This window comes from Centroberyx gerrardi, chromosome 20, assembly GCF_048128805.1.
Source record: "Centroberyx gerrardi isolate f3 chromosome 20, fCenGer3.hap1.cur.20231027, whole genome shotgun sequence".
Classification (NCBI taxonomy): domain Eukaryota; kingdom Metazoa; phylum Chordata; class Actinopteri; order Beryciformes; family Berycidae; genus Centroberyx; species Centroberyx gerrardi.
Genome location: NC_136016.1, coordinates 1,672,660 through 1,693,209, shown reverse-complemented (window position 1 = coordinate 1,693,209; position 20,550 = coordinate 1,672,660). Strand labels below are relative to the sequence as shown.

Below are 20,550 nucleotides of genomic sequence, written 5' to 3'. Positions count from 1 at the left end.
TTAGAGTGATTAAGGCTTGGCACCTTTACCAGTCAGTGATGTGTTGCTTTGGCTGCTAGCTGTTCACTGTGTTACATCCTAATGTAGCCTAATTTTATTATTATTATTATTATTATTATTATTTACTTTTTTGGACATTAAGATAACGTCACCAGAAGGTATGAATTGAATATCGATCCATCAAGATAGTCTCTTCAAGTGCTGTGAATCCACCAACAACTGACAGCAGTAAGGGGCAGTGAATGATGTTCAGTGCTGTCATTGAAAGTTACTTGCGAGCGGTCTATTCAGTTTATGACCTAAAGTAAAAGCATTCCACTGACACCAACAAAATCATCCTCATTTCACGTTTCTAAAGTACAGGCCCTAGACCTAGAGGAAGGTACTCATATTTAACTATTGAGGTGCATCAATGAACATAGAGCATGAGTAGGCCTACATAAAAAATATACTCTCTTACTCAGGTGTTACTAAGTCTATGGTAAGAGTCTTAGACAAAGAATGAACAGGACTAGAATAAGTAATTTACAAGTCTGGTTAGATTATAAATGCAATTAAGCATGCTTTATTAACCTGACCCATCCACCAGATCCAGAATCAATATTAATACTACCAAAATATCAATATATATATAGCCTTTCCATTAAGCTTAGCAATTTAGTGGTGAGTCAAGCGATGGGTTTTGGTGTACGTTACTAGGGATGCAATCATATTGATCTCTATTAAGCCAAGTTTTTAATTAGTCTACTTGTGTCAGATAATGGGCTATGGATACAAATCCATCGATCTCCATCGATGTTATTAACTATGCCTTGTCCTACCTTCTTTAACAAACACATTTTCAGAACAGTAGCAGGAACACCCGAAATCTTTTATGGTTAAGAAGCACCTATATGACAAAATACATGTAAAAAGACTTTTATTTGGGAAACAAAAAGTGACAGAATGTTCTACCCCATTAACATACAATTAACATAAGAAGGACAATATGGTACCGGTACATCTTCACATATACTGGCATAAACAGCCAATGTTATAGTAATTTATCTTACCAATCAGAAATCAACCATCGTAAACAATAATATAGCCTAAATAGGCCTACATAATATGGTTAGCTTAGTTAACTAATAAATACATTTTCCCACCCATAAACACTTTTACAGGCTTTTGTCTCCAATTTAAAACGCATGAAATTACAGAGAATTTAAAAGAACGTAACTTAACCTAAAACCGAATTGATTGCTAACGTTAGCCAGTTTAACGTTGTTTTGCTCTATTAATCTGTTTCCGTACATAAGATAACATAGTCAGATTAAATATATAAATTTGGTTAAGTGGAATTAAACTGAAATGCTCTAAAACATATTGCTAACTCGATTCACATGTGATAAAAAGATAAGTAGCTAAAGTAATACTGATTTTGAAGTTATTACCACTAAAAGCAGCAGTTGAAACACTGCTTCCCTATGGCGATGCAGTTGCTAGCTCCGGCTGTTTGGAACTATTGAGGGTCTCTATGATCCGCCATTGCTGTAAAATAATTGGCCTGATGAAGTGAATGGAGGTGACGCAACCCTTTCTCTCAATGGCTCTGGATGTCCTGAGGACAGCACATGGAGCAGAGCAAAAGAGCTTCGTCTTCCGATGTCTGATTGGTACACCACCCCACCCCTCCCTCCACGCCCCTCCCCCGCGGGGAGGGGGGTGAGGGGGGGCGAGGGGGGGCGCTCCCTCACAGCTACAAGTGAGTTTTGCAACACATTTATCGCAAGAAGTGTTGCAAAAGTCAAGGCGCGCAGATTCGTCACTTTGTGATGCAAGAGAGCACATTTGTGAAGTTGCAGTGACCGATTCGAGAGGTTGTAATCACGGAGTTGTGGTTGTAATGGAAAATGGACTCAAGTAAAATAAATAAATATGAGTAAATGTTGGATTACGAGTTTGCAGCTGTCATTGTATTCATGTAAATATCAATCTACACATTTGTGAATATTTTTTCTGTGACTTCACATTCATTTTTTTTCTTCAAGTTCTCACATCGTATTTTACAAGTTCTCACATCAAGTCTACAAGCTCTCGCATTTTGCAACATATTTACCTTCATAGTTTTTTGGCTTTGTTAGCTAGCTAACTAACCAGCAGTCTGTGTTTCACGCAGGCTTTTCAAACTTGGACATTCTTACCTACGTACAGTATATTTAGCTCTCTTATGGCACTGGGCCCATTGATTTCTGTAACCGTTTTCAAGTTGAAGCAGTAACTTTGCTAACAATAAGCTACACACTTGGGCGCATATAATTATAAATTGTCCCTCTGATGCTATACTTTTATTATTATCCTGTGTTTTCTTTGCTGTGTCCTATAACTATTTGCTGCTGCAATGACCCAATTTCACCTTTCATCCTATCTTCTCTACCAACCCATAATTTACCATTTATCATATTTTGCTACCATCTAACTACACCATAATTATTGAAATGAATGAGCTGCAATCTGAAGGGTTGCAAATTGAATACAGTATGCACCTCATACAGAATTAATGAATTTATTCATCTCATCTTGCCGTCTTGTTGCTTTCATCATTCAGATCTCAGGGACCATAGTTGACCGGAGTGGACGTACTCTGTCCGGCCAGACAGGAGAGGCTTTTGTGATCAGTGTATCCCATGCTAAACCACTATGGTGAGTTACATCAGGAGTTAGTACAAGTCTGTGTTAAATAGTATTATATCAGTACTATGAAGGTGTAATTGGTAGTGGGTTTAGACTGATATATCGGTTTGCTGATGTTGGCCTTTTATTAAATCACTGCTATCGACCAGACAATATCGTCCGCTTCTGATATTGTTATTGTTATTATCCTGGTTTTAGTGTCCCGTGATCTAAATATTTTTTAGAGGCTGTTCCACAGTGACAGGAACAAATTTCTGAGTGAATCACCGAATACTTTAGTATAATTAGTACTAGCTCTTTGAGGTACTTGGTGTTCACGTTAGCTCTTCAACACCATTACTCATCTTGTTTTTCCATTGTAGCTTTATAATATTTTTTTTTCATTGTACTCCATTTTATTTTTCTAACTCTCCTGTGTCTGTGTTACAGTGTCAGTCTACCTTTTCTAATGTCTTTGTTTCAGTGTATTTCACATCTGCTTTTTTAAATAGTATCTTATCTCTTATCTCAATAAACAAATGCAACTGTATTTCTTTTTGGTATTTTTCTATTTTAGAAACCAAGTGGTACAGAGGTTCTGCAACAACAGAATGAAAAGCCAAAAACTGGCATATACCGGTTAAAAGAAACCTTGATTCCAGGTCTCAATTGTATATTTATAATGGTTTTGATTTGGTCTGAACTGTACTTTCCCAATGGTATTGTCCATCTATGTGTTCCAGTATTGGTCTGAACTGTGCGCTGGGGGCAACAGAGATGAGGCCATTCATTGAGGCCATAGGAAAAAGCACCAAAGCTCTCATCATCTGTTATCCCAATGCAGGTAAACCCACACTGAGTCTGCAGATTTGCATCCACCGCTTTAACGAAGTACTGGCCTGGCGCAGCTCGTTTGTTGACGTCTTGCAATAAAGCATTGGGGCCTTAAATCCAACTTTACATCCAGATATATTTTCCATTTATGCTTGAAATTAGAGCTTGCCTCTGGCCAAATGCTTTTAAATCTGTGTAGTGACTGGTGAGTCTGTAGCCATCTTATCTTCAATCAGTGTGTTAACTTTTCAAATTTTAAATTTGCTGTTGTGGCTCGTTGATGGGAAAAGTTGTTTTATACCTTAAAATAGAAGCTTTGCTTGGATATTATAGAGGATTCAGTGCAGGCACGTGTTTGGGGCCTGGTCAAGACAACAGCATCACTGGCTATGTTTACATACAGGGAGAATTGCTTTCTCAACTCGGTTAGTCCAGTATTCTGGTTTTTGGTCAATGCATGTAAATGTCATAACTGAGTTAGAAAAACCCAGTAAGCTCATACTCATGAGCAATGTGGTTAAGATGCCTGGCCTACTCTCATATTAAATTGATTACTGGAGACGCGGAGACCAGAGATCTTACTGCTTTTACTTTTGGCTATTACTGTCTATGAAACTCAGTCACAGAACCTTATGGGTACATTTTGAGGGGAAAGTCAAAGAGGGAGGGGTGAATATTCTGTAAACTGGTTTATTCATGGAAACAGGGAGACTCAATCACAGGTTGTGAAAGGTTTTAATTAACCTTAATAAGACCTTAACCAGAGTATGACCAATAGCTGGGTTGCTCCCTGCATGTATACGTAGCCAAGGACAAACAAAAAGTTGCACACAAACAACATAGAATTTTAACATGAGCAAATATAAAATCAAAATCACATAAAAGGTAAGACATAGACAAGTCCTTACTGATTCTGCCTCAAGATCCTTCACAATCACTTTAAAATTTCAGTTTTAAATTATTATGCTGTTATTTCCAAGCAGCTGTAGTATGTAAAGCCCACCTGCCATTCAGGTTCATCATTTGTCAGACCACCATTTACAAAAAATAACTGTCTAATCATCCTCCCTCTCATTATCTTTTTGTCTTAGGTCTTCCTAACACATTTGGAGGGTATGATGAGACCCCAGAAGTAACAGCCTCGAATTTAAAGGTTTTTATGGACATTAATGTTGGACTAGATGTCATATTTCTGCCGTCAGATAAAAATATACAAAAGTTGCTTTTCCAGGAATTGGTATTAAGATGTATTAACTTCTGATTGATGGCCATGCAGTTGAGAAATTGTACAGCCCACAAATCACCATATAAACTTTCAAATCAAGTATGAAAATCACTGAAATTGGAGTTACCAGGTTTATACCCAACTGCAGTGGTGTGTTGTACATATCTTGTATCATGTGTAGCTACTGTTGATGGGTGTACCAGGTAATTTCAACATCATAGAAACTGTAACCTCGACAGAACCAAAGGTTTTCATTTCGATTTAGTAGTCAGTAGTTTGCTGCTAGCAGCTATAATTCTATTTGTTTTTATCTCCATCTGTAGGAGTTTGCTATGGACGGGCTGGTGAATATTGTGGGAGGCTGTTGTGGGACTACTCCAGGACACATCAGGTCAATATTGTTATTATTATTGTTAGTAGTAAGACTAGTAGTTGTAGTGGTAGTAGTAGCAGTAGTGATAGTAGAAGTGGTGGAGGTACTACTACTAGTAGCGGCAGTTGTCGTAGTAGCAGTAGTAGTAATGGAGGATATGAGTAGAAGTGGAAACAGTAGTAGTATTAGCAGTGTTCTTCCAAATTGTCTTGTTTGATATAAATATACTGTTTAGGAGATGTTTCTACACAAGTGTAAGTGGCTCTGTTTTACATCAGTTTTGTCACATTCCCTGCTCAGATTGCTCAGATGCCCAGATGACATTACATTAAAATGTAATGTCATTACATTAAAATGTAATGTCAATTTTGAGTAAGGTCACTCATACAATCAGAACCTATTTACCATCTTTTAGTCTCTCACTGTCATTCTTGTACACGAACAAATTTCTAAATCTTTCTCTCTCCCTCCCTCCTTCCCTCTACATCCAGAGCCATATCTGAAGCAGTCAAACACTGCAAGCCAAGGGCACCCACTGCTGACATTTATCAAGACTACATGCTGCTCTCAGGTATCAAAACCTCTTTTGTTACCTTTCTTGTTACCACCTCTTGTTACCACCAATAATGTTTTTTGTTTAAATATTGGGCAGTGAACGTACTGTAAGTAGCCATGAATTAGGAAAAGTAAAAAAAAGATGTTGGAAAATCATAGCTCTAACTAAAGTATAAAAATCAAGGTCCAGGCACAGCTGTAAAAAAAAATCCTTCATTTTTAGAGTTTGTTCATGTATTTTTGTGTCATTTTTTGTCATTTTCACATAAAACAGTGGTGCTGAAAACACCCTGCCCTGCCACAGGGGAGTCCCTTTCTTTTCCAGACTCCTGCTTCTCCAAAATGCCCATGAATGGTGCTTAGGATCTAAGATGTCTCCCTGGTTTCTAGGTTTGGAGCCATTCAGGATCGGCCCCTACACCAACTTTGTGAACATTGGCGAGCGCTGCAATGTGGCTGGGTCACGCAAGTTTGCTAAGCTGATCATGGCAGGAAACTATGAGGTGAGACAGATTTCCTGTTTGATTTTTTACTTTTTCTCACAAATTGCAGCCAGATCCTGGGTAGAGGTGGGAGTCTAGTTTACATAACCCTTTATTTAACATGTGCTTTTCCTCTCCAGGAGGCACTGAGTATAGCTAAGGCCCAGGTGGAGATGGGAGCCCAGGTACTGGACATAAACATGGATGAGGGGATGCTGGAGGGGCCAGCAGCCATGGCCCGATTCTGTAACTTCATTGGCACTGAGCCAGACATTGCACGGGTAGGAGATTAAGCCTATTTAAAAAAATATATTTATTTATTTTTTGCTATAGTAGAGGAGAGACAGGAAACATGGGTGAGAGAAGGGAATATGTGATAAAGTTCGGATGTCAGGCTGCACTCAAACCCAGGAAGTCGTTGGTACGTGACATGCATCTTAGGCAAACTGAGCCGCAAAACTATTGTGAGGGAATGCAAAGCTATTGTGAGGGAATGCAAAGCTATTGAGGGAACGCAAAACGATTGTGAGGGAACACAAAACTATTTTGAGGGAACGCAAAACTATTCTGTGGGAATGCAAAACTTGCAGGGAATTTCCATTTTTTTTATTCCCCCCCAAATTTTTTTGGCCCCACTATGTCCCCTCAGGGCGTCCATAGCATTGGCCTTAAATTATGTGGTTTCATTTCATTTTCATATTATTTTCTCCTCCCCAGGTTCCTTTGTGTATTGACTCCTCAAACTTCTCAGTGATTGAGGCAGGGTTGAAGTGCTGTCAGGGGAAATGTATAGTGAACAGCATCAGTCTGAAGGAAGGAGAGGAGGAGTTCCTGATCAGAGCTGCCACTGTGAGGCGTTACGGTGCCGCTGTGGTGGTCATGGCCTTCGACGAGGAGGGGCAGGTCAGGAGGCGAACACACAACACCCACACCCACACACAGACACACACACACACTCTAACCGGTTTGCTGTCGTCTCCCCTCCAGGCCACAGATGCAGAGCGTAAAGTCCAGATCTGTACTCGAGCTTACAAGCTGCTGGTCAACAATGTGGGATTTGACCCCAATGACATCATCTTCGACCCCAACATCCTCACCATCGGCACAGGCATGGAGGAACACAATGACTACGCCATCAACTTCATCAGGGCCACCAAGCTTATCAAGGTAGCGTACACACACACACACACACACACACACACACACACACACACACACACAGTGCATACACCGTCAGCTAGGGTTAGACCAATATGTGGGTTTGCCAGTATATCAGACTGAGGCCTTTTATTAAAAATCGGATATGGATGTCCTACCATCCACTTCTTGCAAGATCGGATCATGAACAGGTCTGCGTAACACTTTTTACACAGTTTAGTAGTCTTCTTCAAAAGCCACTGTAGAAAAATGGAAAATTGAGTGGACAATTGAGATTTTAGACTCTAAATTCCTAGTGCAAATTACTGCAATCTGAGAAGAGGATCAGATTGGCATCAGATTATAGTAATTTGTATTCACACAATGAACTATTGGAGAATCAGGGGTGGGGGTTTAGGGGTTGTGACGGGGGGGATGGGGATGGGGGTGATTGGAAGGATGAAGGGTACAATGAGAGGCCTCTCTGACCAATAAGAAGCAAGTCCAATCTCCATGCCAATCAACTGCTGGCATGAGTTTGTAATTAAAGATATACCAGTTTTTTTGTTTCAATTCTCATTAATTCAAACTTTAATAATTAAATTAATTAAAAAATTACACTAAAGCAAGTCTCTAAAAGTGTGTTTTAAGAAGTGATTTAAAAGATGATATTGAATTAGCAGTCTAAGTTCCTCTGGCAGGTTGATCCACAGGAAGAGCCAGTCTTACATGTACTTTTTGTGTGTGTGTGTGTGCGTGCGTGTGTGTGTGTGTGTGTGTGTGTGTGTGTGTGTGTGTGTGTAGGAGACATTACCAGGAGCCAGGGTGAGCGGAGGTCTGTCCAACCTGTCCTTCTCCTTCAGAGGAATGGAGGTCATCAGAGAAGCCATGCATGGAGCATTTCTATACCACGCCATCAAGGTACACACACATGCACATATGCTAACACATACACACACAAAAGTACACTTTGCTTTGTAGCTCTGGGGCTTAAGGCAGACAACACTACCAGGGTTATGGGTTCCATTTCCACTGGGGCCACCCATAAAAAATGGTTGAACTCATGATACTGCAAGATGCTTTAGATGAAAGCATCTGCCCAATTTTACAGGCCTAAATGTATGTATGTATTATATATATTTATATATATGTATATATATATATATATATATATATATACTGCAAATTATCTCTAATATACTGTATATGTATATACTGTATGTGTGTATATATATATATTTTTTTTTTATTTTTATTTTTTTATATTTATTTATTTTTTTCCTAGAAGGTTAGGACATATGGTGCATAGAGGATAGAGGCAGCTTGCCTTTCTTCACATATATTCACATATATTCGTACCAGAGTGGTATGGATATGGGAATAGTAAACACACGGAGCCTGCTGGTGTACAACACTGGTCACATTTCCACGTATGGAGAATTCCCTTCTTAACCCAGTTACTCAAGTAACCTGGTCTTGGGTCGATGCATGTACACATCATAACTGGGTTAGATTAACCCAAGCTCAAACTCTGGTTATGAGAAACCTGGTTAAGATGCCTGGCTTACTCCCATATTGCTGTGGCATGGAGACATCTTTCTAATTTCACTTCAGTACTTATATTACTATTACTAAATGGATCATCATTTACTTCCCTTCTATTAGAAGCTACTATTGCTCATACAAAGAGGGTGGGGGGAAATTCTGTTAACTGGATTATTCATGGAAACGGAGACTCAAGGGTATCATACAGGGTATCAAAGGTTGATGTTAACAGCTTAACCTGAATAAAGTCTTAACCAGAGTATGACCAGTAGCTGGGTTACTCTGGCATGGAAACAGAGCCAGTGACACACACTGCACACACTCTCTCTCTCTCTTGTCCTAGGATGTATGGATGTGTACTTTGTGGATACAGGAAGCCATTTGTGTATGATAACATGACAAACACACACACACTCATATTAGCTCTCTCCTCTCCCTGTCCCAGGACGGAATGGATATGGGAATAGTGAATGCGGGGAACCTGCCGGTGTACGATGGCATTGATAAAGAGCTGCTGTTACTGTGTGAGAACCTGATCTGGAACAGAGACGCTGATGCTACCGAGAAACTACTGGCCTACGCACAGGTACACAAATACACACACACACACTACTGTAAAGTACTTGATAGACCCTCCAGGATTCTGTGATTGCATGATCGCAGAATTTACCACGGAAAATAGGTCTACCCGCGGAATATGTGTTCATCCGCGGAAAAAGCAACATTCACTCTCGAAAACATGAATTTTTCAAAATGACCACTAGATATCACTAGAGTATAGGCCCTTTTCACATTGTCATGGTAACAGCTTCCAAATTGAGAAACAGGTGCATTACAACTTCCTGTTGCCAGCTCTGGCCTTCACTAAATCGCTCCATAACAAAGACTGTTTTTATTGACTCCTGGATCTAAACTAGAGAAAAGGCTACAAGTTCCCTCTTCGATTATGAAGGCGAGTTTTAGTTTCAGTTTCTCCTCATCAGCTGTCGTCTCTTGGCAGTCATCACCTCATTTGCATAACGTTACATTATGGGGCTCATTCATAAAACCTACCGGTAGGTTTAGCGTGACATTAGGGGCAGATACCGTCATGGTGTTTTCTCATTCATAAACGTGAAATACCAGGACGTTATTTGCGTTACCGTTCTCCCCGTACTTCCACCCCTTTTGATCATTTACATATTTTGAAAGCGATTCATAAAAGCACACGGCGCCGCAAACGGCAGTTTCCATCTGATTTGATTCAGTTTATCGTGATGAAGATAAGATGATGACCATACGCACGTCCCATAAACTTTTTAGCAGCTGCTGGGGTGAAGTAGAGCTGAAGTATTTAAGAAAGAGAACGCTGCACACTGCTGCCACTGCTCCCATATATTTATTTTACAGGGGTTCATTTTTTCATTCCTTCTTGTTAATGTTTACACATGTGGAGGTTCAACCCTCTTATTTTTCAAGAGTTCCAGTTGAATACATGTACAATAAGAGTTTAGAAGGAGCATGTTTATTTTATGAATTTATTACAGATCCCTTTTAACTGGATTGATGAATAAATATATTTTTTTCAGAATAATTGATCATTTTTAGCTGTTTTTCCTAACGTCCGTGGAAAATCGCAGAATAATAGCCGCAGAATTACCGCGGAATTTGGGATTTTTTTCTGCGGAATCCTGGAGGGACTAACTCGATGTTTTAATGTGCGTAACAGTAGAGGACATTGACTCCTCTCCTCTACTGTTGAAACAGAACAATGCAAAAGGAGGGAAGAAGGTGGTTCAGACAGACGAGTGGAGAGAACGATGTGTGGAGGAGAGGTTGGAGTACGCTCTCATCAAGGTAAGATGACCGCAACACTCAACTCGAGCAATGTTACTACTGATTAGATTAGATAAGAATTGAATCTTCCCTGTGGGGAAATTGGGTCATTGTAGCAACAAATAGTCATAGGATACGACAAAGTATAGAATCTAAATAAGAGTAGAGCAAGTGGGGGTAATATAAACTACCTACCTTCTTTCATATGTGTTCATATTTCTTCATTCCTCTGTTCTGCCCAATACTCTTCTTGTTGAGGTGTGTGTGTGTGTGTGTGTGTGTGTGTGTGTGTGTGTGTGTGTGTGTGTGTGTGTGTGTGTGTGTGTGTGTGTGTGTGTGTGTGTGTGTGTGCAGGGCATAGAGAAGTATGTGGTAGAGGATACGGAAGAGTGTCGGTCCCAGGCCGACCGGTATCCTCGGCCTCTCCGCATCATTGAGGGCCCGCTGATGAACGGCATGAAGATGGTGGGAGATCTGTTTGGAGCTGGGAAGATGTTCCTGCCACAGGTACAACGCCACTGTTTCTAGCTAATGGGATGGGATCACACTAAATATAGATGTTTGTTATATGTTACATTTAATATATGTAAATATATTAAATGCTGTGGTGTTTTTGCACTGCACATCTCAGAGATCACATCAATCAAACAGTGTGGGCAGTACTGTGATGTCTTTTTCCTTGTTGATGAATTTTGAGGTTCTGTAGGTGGCTGCAGCTCTTTTCTGTGTCTGTTCAGCCATGGTGGCTATCACTGCTCATGCTAACTACCCAGCTCTTCTTCTATTTATTCCAAACAAACCGGAAATGTAAAACGCATCACCTCCTGTGTACCGGAGGATTTTTCCAGGGAAAGAGCTACCAGACACCGGATGTTTGAAACTGTAAAAGCATTGAATTAACTGGCTATAGGTTGAATCACTGTTGTGTTATATCAAATAGCAATAGAAAGTAGCCTTTATTTATATGAAAGTGTTGCAGATTATTACTTTAAATATATTTGTTTTATATAATTTTTTTGCTGATTTATATGTTCTTTACACCAAGGGGTGTTATCAATGACACTGTGATTAGTCATCCTGTCAACCTATCAACAACATTCAAGCCACAAGTGTTTGTTAGAGGTACACTCCTTATACTCCAAAAAAACTGCTGGAAAATGAATGTGTAAAAATGGATTGAGAGTGTTTTTGGTACATGACACCACACACACAGCTTTGAATGGACCTCAAGACAGAAAATAAAACACTGGAAAGTGTAGATTATGAGACCTTTAAAGATAAATTGGTGTCCAATTCAGGGATGATGTTCAGAGTTAACGGTTACATCACAAGTACCACAAGTGCAGTGATTAACAAGTTAAAATGCCCTTCTGGATTAGTCTATATTGGTAAAACAAAGAGACAATTCAAAGTAAGAATAACAGAACATAAAAGTGCTATAAGCCGACAAGACGCAAACTCTCCCATTGCAAGTCACCTTATTTCCAGGCTGAAATTCCAAGGCATTGAAAAAGTGCATTGTTCCAAGCAAGGCGGTAGCCTAGACCTTATATTGTTGCGACGTGAGGCTTTTTGGATATACAGGCCTCACACCGTAGCTCCCTATCGTCTAAATGAGAAGCTAGATCTAAAACCCTTCCTTTTGAACTACTCATTTTGAGCACAAAGAATGTACCTCTAACATACACTTATGGATTTAAACTATTAAAATGTTAAAAGAGAAGGAAATTGTATGTTGTTGATAGGATGCCTAATCCCACTATCATTGGTGATACCTGTTGGTGTAAAGAACGTATATAACTCTGATGAAAGCAATGCGCTGAAACATTGGGCGTTTTTTCGGCATAAAGCTGTTAGAATAAATATTCAAGAATTGCAAAGACTGTGCGGCTTTCATCTATAATCCTGTATGTTAACCGTGCTGGTCACCTTGGGTAATAGTGCTTCTCTTTTGGACTACTATATTAAAATATATATTTCTGTATTTAAGTCATTAATCCTTTCCATTGGTTGGTTTGTTCTTCCATCAGACACAATGTGTCAGACACCACTGTTCAGATTTGGATGAAACTTGAAAAAATGATGCCTCTCACCATTGTGCCTGCATTTAAAAAAAAATGCACTGATTGGTCCAAGGGGGGCGCTACAATTATGGTCCTTGTGTGTGTATAGGTGATCAAGTCAGCTCGTGTGATGAAGAAGGCGGTGGGCTATCTGATTCCCTTCATGGAGAAGGAGAGGGAGGAGATGATGGCAGCTTCCGGGGAAACTGAAGAGATGGTTAGTCTGAACTACACATGGACTCATTAGTGTGCTTGCTGATGGTGTCCACACTATATGCAATCACTCACAGTGTTTCATACAGGTTGACAATTTACTTGGGGCGGTGGTTGTTGGCGGGGAGGGGTGGGGGTGTAACCTAATTTCAATATATCACGGCCTGTCATGGATTATGGATTGCATACCTGTAATACTTGGACCCACAGAGAATATTGGCTCCCAGGTCAGATGTCAGTTGAAATGGCGAGTTCCCATTGTCAGCCTCTTGCTGCTAACAAGCAGTTCAAACAGGGTATGTCAACCAAATGTATGAAAATGAGAAAAATGTAGCCAGCTGACATTGTGGCACTGAATGGCTAATCAGATGGTGCTTATTGAGAACACTGCAAGAAAGCAGCATCAAGACAAACCGAAACATACAGCAATGTACAAAAGCAAAATGCAACCTCTCTTTCTCCACCTGTTCCTCGTCTTTCTCCTCCTCCTCTTCTTCCTCATTCACATCCTCCTCTTTCTCCTCCTCTTCTTACTCCTCCTCCACTTCCTCTTCCTCTGATGTTCACTCCTTTGTCTCCAGGATCCCTATCAGGGCACCATCATTCTGGCCACAGTGAAGGGAGATGTCCATGATATTGGCAAGAACATTGTAGGTGTAGTGCTGGGCTGCAACAACTTCAGGTAAACTGGTACTGCTTAATTCTTGCTGAGCACCATGCTCTTTTTCATCTACACCCTGCCCAGTTCAACCACACCCTGCCCAGTTCAATCACACCCTGCCCAGTTCAATCACACCCTGCCCAGTGCAACCACAGTCTTATACTGTTGACCACTGGGAGCTGCCCGGTACAACCACAGTCTTCTACTGGTGGCCGCTGGGAGCTATCCTTGAAAGCCAGACGAGTTGATCACACTGTGAGAAATGTCTGGCGTCCCTCTCCCTGAGAGTGATTTCACTCATGGGTGTTCTTGGACCACTCATCCATGCAGAAAATTTCAAGATCCTTGATATTCTTAGATTGGCTAGCTTACTGCTTACTGCCCTCTTCAATTCAGACCACAGGTTTTCAATTGGGTTCAAGCCGAGACCGAGATGGCCATTGCAAAACATTGATTTTCTGTTCCCGCAACCATTTCTGTTGATTTTGATTTATGCTCGGGGTCATTGTCTTGTTGAAAGGCCTGTCTACGGCCAAGTGTCAACATATTTATACCCCAGTGAAACAGGAAACGGTGAAAGGCAGCAATACAGTTTCTGGAGACTCAATTAAAAAAAAAAAGATTTTCATCACAGACACCACTTTGGATTTATTTTGAATATTCTTTAGGGGTGACAATGATTTTGACCCCTGTGTTTTTGAGAAAAATACTATTACTCACGAAAGTTTTTTTTAAGAACAATTTTTATTAGAGTTAAAGTAAAGTAAGTAGTTTTCCCAAATGTTTGAGCAGAACATTTGAATCATTATGTGTATTGTTTATTTTATACAATAATTTTTGCTCGTTTTCATGAAGGGTGGCAATAATTCTGGAGTTCACTGTACTATGATGAACGCATGTTCCGCCATTTATCATCCAGCCACCAAGATCCTGGGCTGCCAAAAATAATCATACAATGTCCATGGATGAGTCATTCTCGACACCGAACTGCATGGCAATGATATCCAGTTTTGCATTTTTGTGAATCTGGTCCTCCATGAGTGCGACTAACGGAGACAAAACAATGAGTATTGACTTCTCCCTCTCTTTTTTTTCTTCACCACCAATGGGGCTAGCCATATCCGATAGGAAGAAGAGCAAAAACATCTTCTCTGACAAAAGGATTGGATTGTCCACTTTGTGGCCGGACCTGCCTTATTCCTAGCCTTCTGTCATGGAGGGAGGCCAGACATTTCGCAGTGTGATCAGCTCTTCTGGCTTGCAAGGCTAACTGGGAGCCGTTCCACTGGAGCAGTTCGGGGTTAAATGCCTTGCTCATGGGCACTTCGGCAGTAGTTATTAAATGAACGGTCTATAGGGGATGTGACTTGCTCACCTTAAGGTTTAAGATACCCTGCACATGTGCACAGCAGTGTGTGAGTGTTAGCCAGACAGTATGTGGGTTTATCCTTTAATCCTGTAGTGATGTGTGCGCATGCAGGGACGTGTCTGTGCCAAGTTTATGTTGTGTTTAGTTGTGTGTATCTGTAGTGTGTGTGTTTTCCAGTAGGATTCAGCCTGTCTCTACTCTTTCAGAGTTATAGACCTGGGTGTGATGATTCCCTGCGATCACATCCTCAGAGAAGCCATCAGACACAAAGCAGGTAGCTTCAAAATCTTCTGTATAATACTGACAAAAAGTCCTCCAAATATTGCCCGTCTTCATATTATCAATTATCATATTATCAAAAGTATTTGGGGTGAAGACAACAAAATATTGTGATGAATACGAAATAAGCAAAAGAAAATGTGTAGCTGCAAGCAGCCATTAGCACTGTCCAAGCCCATAGTGCATATGATTTAACAGTGAGAATATAAGCTTGATTCATCATTTTGGAAAAGTTCTACACCTTCTGCATCAGACAGATGGTGAACGTGCAATTTTACGTTTTGGCCATACTCAGCGCAAATGCATTGCACATATAGGTTTTAATTTCAGCCCAGACAGTTTTCTGGCGTTTTGAATTTTATGCAAAACCTTTTTTATGCTATTTCTCTCACAAACTTGATCCAATCTCCACAATGTTTGGCACACTATATTTGGACATCTTATATTATAGCTTTTACACAGGATTTTGATACCCCTAACCATGTGGCTATGAATCACAAACAAATTTGACGGTGAAGGTGCACAAACAGAAAGTGAGGCATAATTCTTAAACCCTTGATACTAGCGCAACCAAATTTTACAGGCCTTTTAATAGCCTAGCTACCACAGTTGCAAAGCCATAGCTCCCTAAAACCAGTGGACTGACTAACCTGAGGAAGGCTCATTCCAGATGAACAGGTCTTGTACAGTGGGGGAAATAACTCACTTCCTTACACAAATGTATTCCTGTCCCAATATTCAGTTTGGATTATGGCTGTTTCACATCATCTCTTCTGTGGATATATTTGTTTTCTCTCTGCAGTTTGTAGGGAGGTCAGGACTAGATTGAGCTATGTGTGCGTGTGATTGACAGGCAGTAGTGCGCCTCATGGAAGAGAGCTCGTCTGATTAGTTGAGGCTTACCGGGAACAGTGAGTGGGCTATCACAGAGGCCTGATCTTCTCTCAGACCATTTGAATTACTCATTGCTGAAAAGGTGTTATGAGATTTTCACCAAATACTACAAAAAGAAAGTTGTCTACCCCAGCTTTAATGCCCAGATATTCAAGTAACCAAACTTCATATAAATGATTGTAAAGATCTAAAAGTGTGTCAGAGATTTGGTTGTGCTCTATAGCTTTACCAGAAGGCCAAAAATTGGCTATTTTTCAAATGGCAATATGTTAAGCACCATTTCACCAGCAGTTACAGGACTTTCGCTAAAATGTTCTATCTTTCAGATGTAGAAGTTTTCCAAAATGATGAATCAAGCTTATAATTCACTGTCAAATAATTTGCCCCATAGGCTTGGACCCCACTAATTCCCTCTTGTGGCTACATGTAGTAGTAGTAGTAGTAGTACTACTGGATGGTTATGGTCATGTGATGTTTCCCTGCAGATATCATTGGTCTGTCTGGTCTCATCACCCCCTCTCTGGATGAGATGATCTACGTGGCCAAAGAGATGGAGAGACTGGGAATGAAGACACCACTGCTGATTGGGGGAGCCACCACGTCTAAGTAACACACACACACACTCCTGAGACGAGGCACAATATATATGACACACTCATGATATGATATATCATGGGCACTTTAAGCCAAGTAATCTGATGTGCTGTGGTAACTCTGATAGTGAGCAAGGAGATAGTTAGCCATTTTATTTGGTTGCCCTGGTAACTCCTGTAGTAACGAGGGAGCTATTTAGTGATGTTTTTTTTACTTTGGAGAAAACCTTTCAGACTATGAAAGCCTAGGGTGCTCTGTAGTGGGATATGGACACTTCAGTGCTGCTGACACTAGCTGCATTACCATCGTAGTCATAATCCCAGTACAGAGTGCCCTCTTGGCTAGGACTGCACCAATCAGTTTTTTGGAGGCCAATGTCGATGACAGATTTAACGGTGTGTTCGGCTGATCACCAATCCAATCGTCAATTCAAAGGGCACAGCAAGCACGGCTAATTATGATCCACGTCTGATTAAGTAGTGCATCTCTGCTCTTGGGTATTACTGCCATAACATCGTAGTTGTTTTTGTGTGGTTTATGTTGTGTAGGACCCACACTGCAGTGAAGATCGCCCCTCGCTACACTTCTCCCGTTGTCCACGTTCTGGATGCCTCCAGGAGTGTGGTAGTGGTAAGAACCCCTACCAGACCTCACTGGACCTTCTCTAGAGTTCTCTAGAGGCCTGCTTCCTGGGTTTAACAAATACTACAGATCAACCCACTGGGTTCTAGAAACCTGACTGTAAAGCAGGGATGGGCAACTATCTGCCATGGCGGGCCCAGAGTATGCAGGTGGTGATTCCAACCCAAGACTACACCAGGTGATTTCACTGATTTGTTCCTCCTCTCTGGTTGCAGGCGTGCCAGTAAGTGAAATCAGCTTCTGTAATCTTTGGTTGGAGTGAAAACCTAGATACACTTGGCCCTCCATGGCACATGGTTGCCCATCCCTGATGTAGAGCTTGTAGGGTCCTTGATCTTCTAAGGCTCATTCCTACTTGTGGAACACGTCCACATCGGTCTGCTACTGTCTGCTTATTTTTGAGTGTGAAAACTGCGGACCAATCTGAATGGCACACTATCTGGATGTGTCCAGTAGAATGTATATATCTTTCATAACTATAAGGATACAAAAACAATACTGTTAGCCTATTATTAATTTGCAACTATTGCTAATGCATGGCAGGTATGGCTTGTGCATCATGGACCGATGAAGAAACCATCTTGTTATTTGGTATTTGGGCAGAGGAAACCATGCAACTGAGAGTGTGTGTGAAACACAAGGCACATACAGTAAATGCAATTCAGTAGATTACATATTGGATCAAATGGCCATACAGATCCTGTCCATTAAGAACGTAGCAGGCTAGAAACCCAACTGTAAAGCTAAAACCACCACTACAAAAAATTATATCTGACTCTGCGTGTGTCTGTGTGTGAGTGTGTGCATGCACATGTGCTTGTGTGTGTGTGTGAGTAAGTGGTGATGTGTGAGATACCTGAAAACACTGGAAATCGGTTAGGGTTTCTCTTGGCACTAAAATGACCTTTGCTCCATTGTAAGCCAGTAGAATGAGGGTGATCTTGTTACTAAAATGGTTCTGAGAAATCCAGAATGCTGTTCTTCATGCCATTTCTGTCTAATAGATACTACCAAGGGGAGGTAAAATTGGTCAGTACTGATACTGAAACGCTAAATTTTTCAGTACCCTCCTTTTCTGAATGACAGCACATTTAGGAGGTGGTTAGTGTTACTTTTGGGCTGCAGGGTGTCCTAGTGTTTCGAGAGAGCATCCTTCAAACAGAGGAAATCAATATATTGAGCAACCTTTGAACAAGAAATTGAGCCTCCTTGAGCAACAAATTGAATTCCTACCAGCTCCAGGGGTGCTGTTCTGTAGTTGACCCTGACCTCTGATCTCCCTGTGGAAGGGTTAGGGTTCCCACAATAGAGGAACACGTTATTATTATTGATGTTGTTTTTATTGTTATTATAATAGTACAATAGTAGCTACAATCTACTGAACTACTAGAGCAACACAGTATATAAAGAGCATCGGAGGAATGAAAGAGAGAGAAGAGTGATGGAGGGATGTAGGAACATCAAAATCTGTTGCCAGGCGTTATTTATAGAGAGTCATTAAGTCTGGTCATCTCCCAGCATGGGGTGCTAATGAGCTGTGTATATGTATGTGTGTGTGTTTGTGTGTGTTCCTCTCTGTGGGATGAAGTCACACCACAGTAGCTGCTGATGAGTCAGCCAGAGCACAACTCTTAACACTCTATCTACAATGCCCTCAGAAAGTATTCAACCCCCTTGACTTTTTCCGCATTTTGTGGTGCTGGAGCATGAATTTAAAATGAATTGAGACTTTTTAATAATCTACACAAAATACCCCATCATGACAAAGTCATTTTGCAAATGTATTTAAAATGAAATACAGAAATACATTGTTTCTAGTGGCTTACTATAAACTTATTAAGTATATAGCATACATGTAAGTCCTAAGAAATGTTTAAATTCAGATAGATGTTTCTGGTGATTTGGATCATATAAAATTAATTAGATGTCTTCCCATATAATAGCCAAGTGCAATAAACATCTAGTATTTTCAGGTTTAGTTGATATGGTATGACTTTTGAAAGATGTCTCAGTTGCCCCATTCATTCATAAGAACTCTATTTTTACTAACTGCTTAGCAGACCGAAATTGAATTATCTACCACTGCCATTCTGTCTATACCAGTGCTCCCAGTTGCTGGATGAGGCGATGAGGGAGGAGTACTTTGAAGAGCTGACTGAGGAGTATGAGGATATCAGGCAGGACCACTACGACTCCCTGAAGGTATGGACGACCGGTACGGACATCTAGAATTAAAGGTGCCTCTTAGTTACATACTGTACCGGGAGGATACTTTGAAGAATCAACTAAAGGACACCCAGAGATCGGGCACAGAGGGAGAGCTGAGAATTGGAGTTGATCAATGGGTGCCTGGAAGGGACAAATGAAGGTATGGGTGCTTGTTAAGGATTTGGTATACTTCAAAAAGGTGATGGAAGCTTTTGAAGACCAGCAACACTATAACTCACTCAAGGCCAGTAAAGAGATAGAACCATGGGAGCTTTAGGGACACACATATGTAGATACCAGATAGTATTTTAATGGGTGTCATTGCATTCTCTTTTATGTTTGACTGATGTAATGATACTGGAGGAGAGGAGGCTGCCGCCCATGACGGTAAACCACATGCAAAACATGACTGAACAAATCTCTTACTCTCTGTCTGGTCTCCCTCCTATCTCTACTCTCATTCCGCTGTGCTTCCTTTCATCCTCTCCCTCTCTTTCTTCCTCCATCCCTTCATTTCTCCTTCAGGACCGTCGATATCTGTCTCTTTCCCAGGCCAGAGAGAAGGGTCTACATATAGACTTCCTCTCACTACCCAGGCCAGGTAAGGATGGATGGATGAATAGATGAATGAATGTGTAAATCATTACAGCAAAAATCCACCCTCGACTACTCCTGCACTGTTAGATATCATAAATCTGTGATGTTCAATGCATTGCAGGAGTTATTTTGTGATGAGGTGTTGTAATTTACCTTTTTGGGTATACACACTTTCCCTCAACCTGTCTCATCGAATTCTACTTAAGTTAGTCATACCCTACATTTCCCAGAATGCCTTTTGACAATATTTGTGATATATTAACTGAGATTATAGGAATTCCCTTCCCATTAGACCCAGAACTTTGCCTCTTGGGGAATTTAACTGATAAAAGTGCAAATCTCAGAAACAACTTCAAAATTAAATTTGTACAGATAGCTCTTGGTGTTGCCAGAAAATGTTTGGCAGTGACAT

At 40.7% G+C, this 20,550-nt stretch overlaps 1 protein-coding gene across 2 annotated transcripts in view; it reads left to right on the top strand.

Moving 5' to 3' along the window:
- Positions 1-20,550, top strand: part of mtr (5-methyltetrahydrofolate-homocysteine methyltransferase) — a 247,944-nt gene that overhangs the window by 18,555 nt on the left and 208,839 nt on the right. For both annotated transcript variants that reach the window (XM_071906941.2, XM_078290670.1), the window contains exons 8-27: positions 2,588-2,682; positions 3,396-3,496; positions 4,578-4,639; positions 5,035-5,102; positions 5,576-5,655; positions 6,030-6,142; positions 6,262-6,402; positions 6,839-7,024; positions 7,109-7,288; positions 8,063-8,179; positions 9,249-9,389; positions 10,550-10,639; positions 10,973-11,125; positions 12,791-12,898; positions 13,476-13,576; positions 15,131-15,198; positions 16,583-16,703; positions 17,240-17,321; positions 19,437-19,535; positions 20,067-20,142. In XM_071906941.2, coding sequence (XP_071763042.2) covers positions 2,588-2,682; positions 3,396-3,496; positions 4,578-4,639; positions 5,035-5,102; positions 5,576-5,655; positions 6,030-6,142; positions 6,262-6,402; positions 6,839-7,024; positions 7,109-7,288; positions 8,063-8,179; positions 9,249-9,389; positions 10,550-10,639; positions 10,973-11,125; positions 12,791-12,898; positions 13,476-13,576; positions 15,131-15,198; positions 16,583-16,703; positions 17,240-17,321; positions 19,437-19,535; positions 20,067-20,142 — 2,182 coding nt within the window. The remainder of the gene's footprint in view (positions 1-2,587; positions 2,683-3,395; positions 3,497-4,577; positions 4,640-5,034; positions 5,103-5,575; positions 5,656-6,029; positions 6,143-6,261; positions 6,403-6,838; positions 7,025-7,108; positions 7,289-8,062; positions 8,180-9,248; positions 9,390-10,549; positions 10,640-10,972; positions 11,126-12,790; positions 12,899-13,475; positions 13,577-15,130; positions 15,199-16,582; positions 16,704-17,239; positions 17,322-19,436; positions 19,536-20,066; positions 20,143-20,550) is intronic.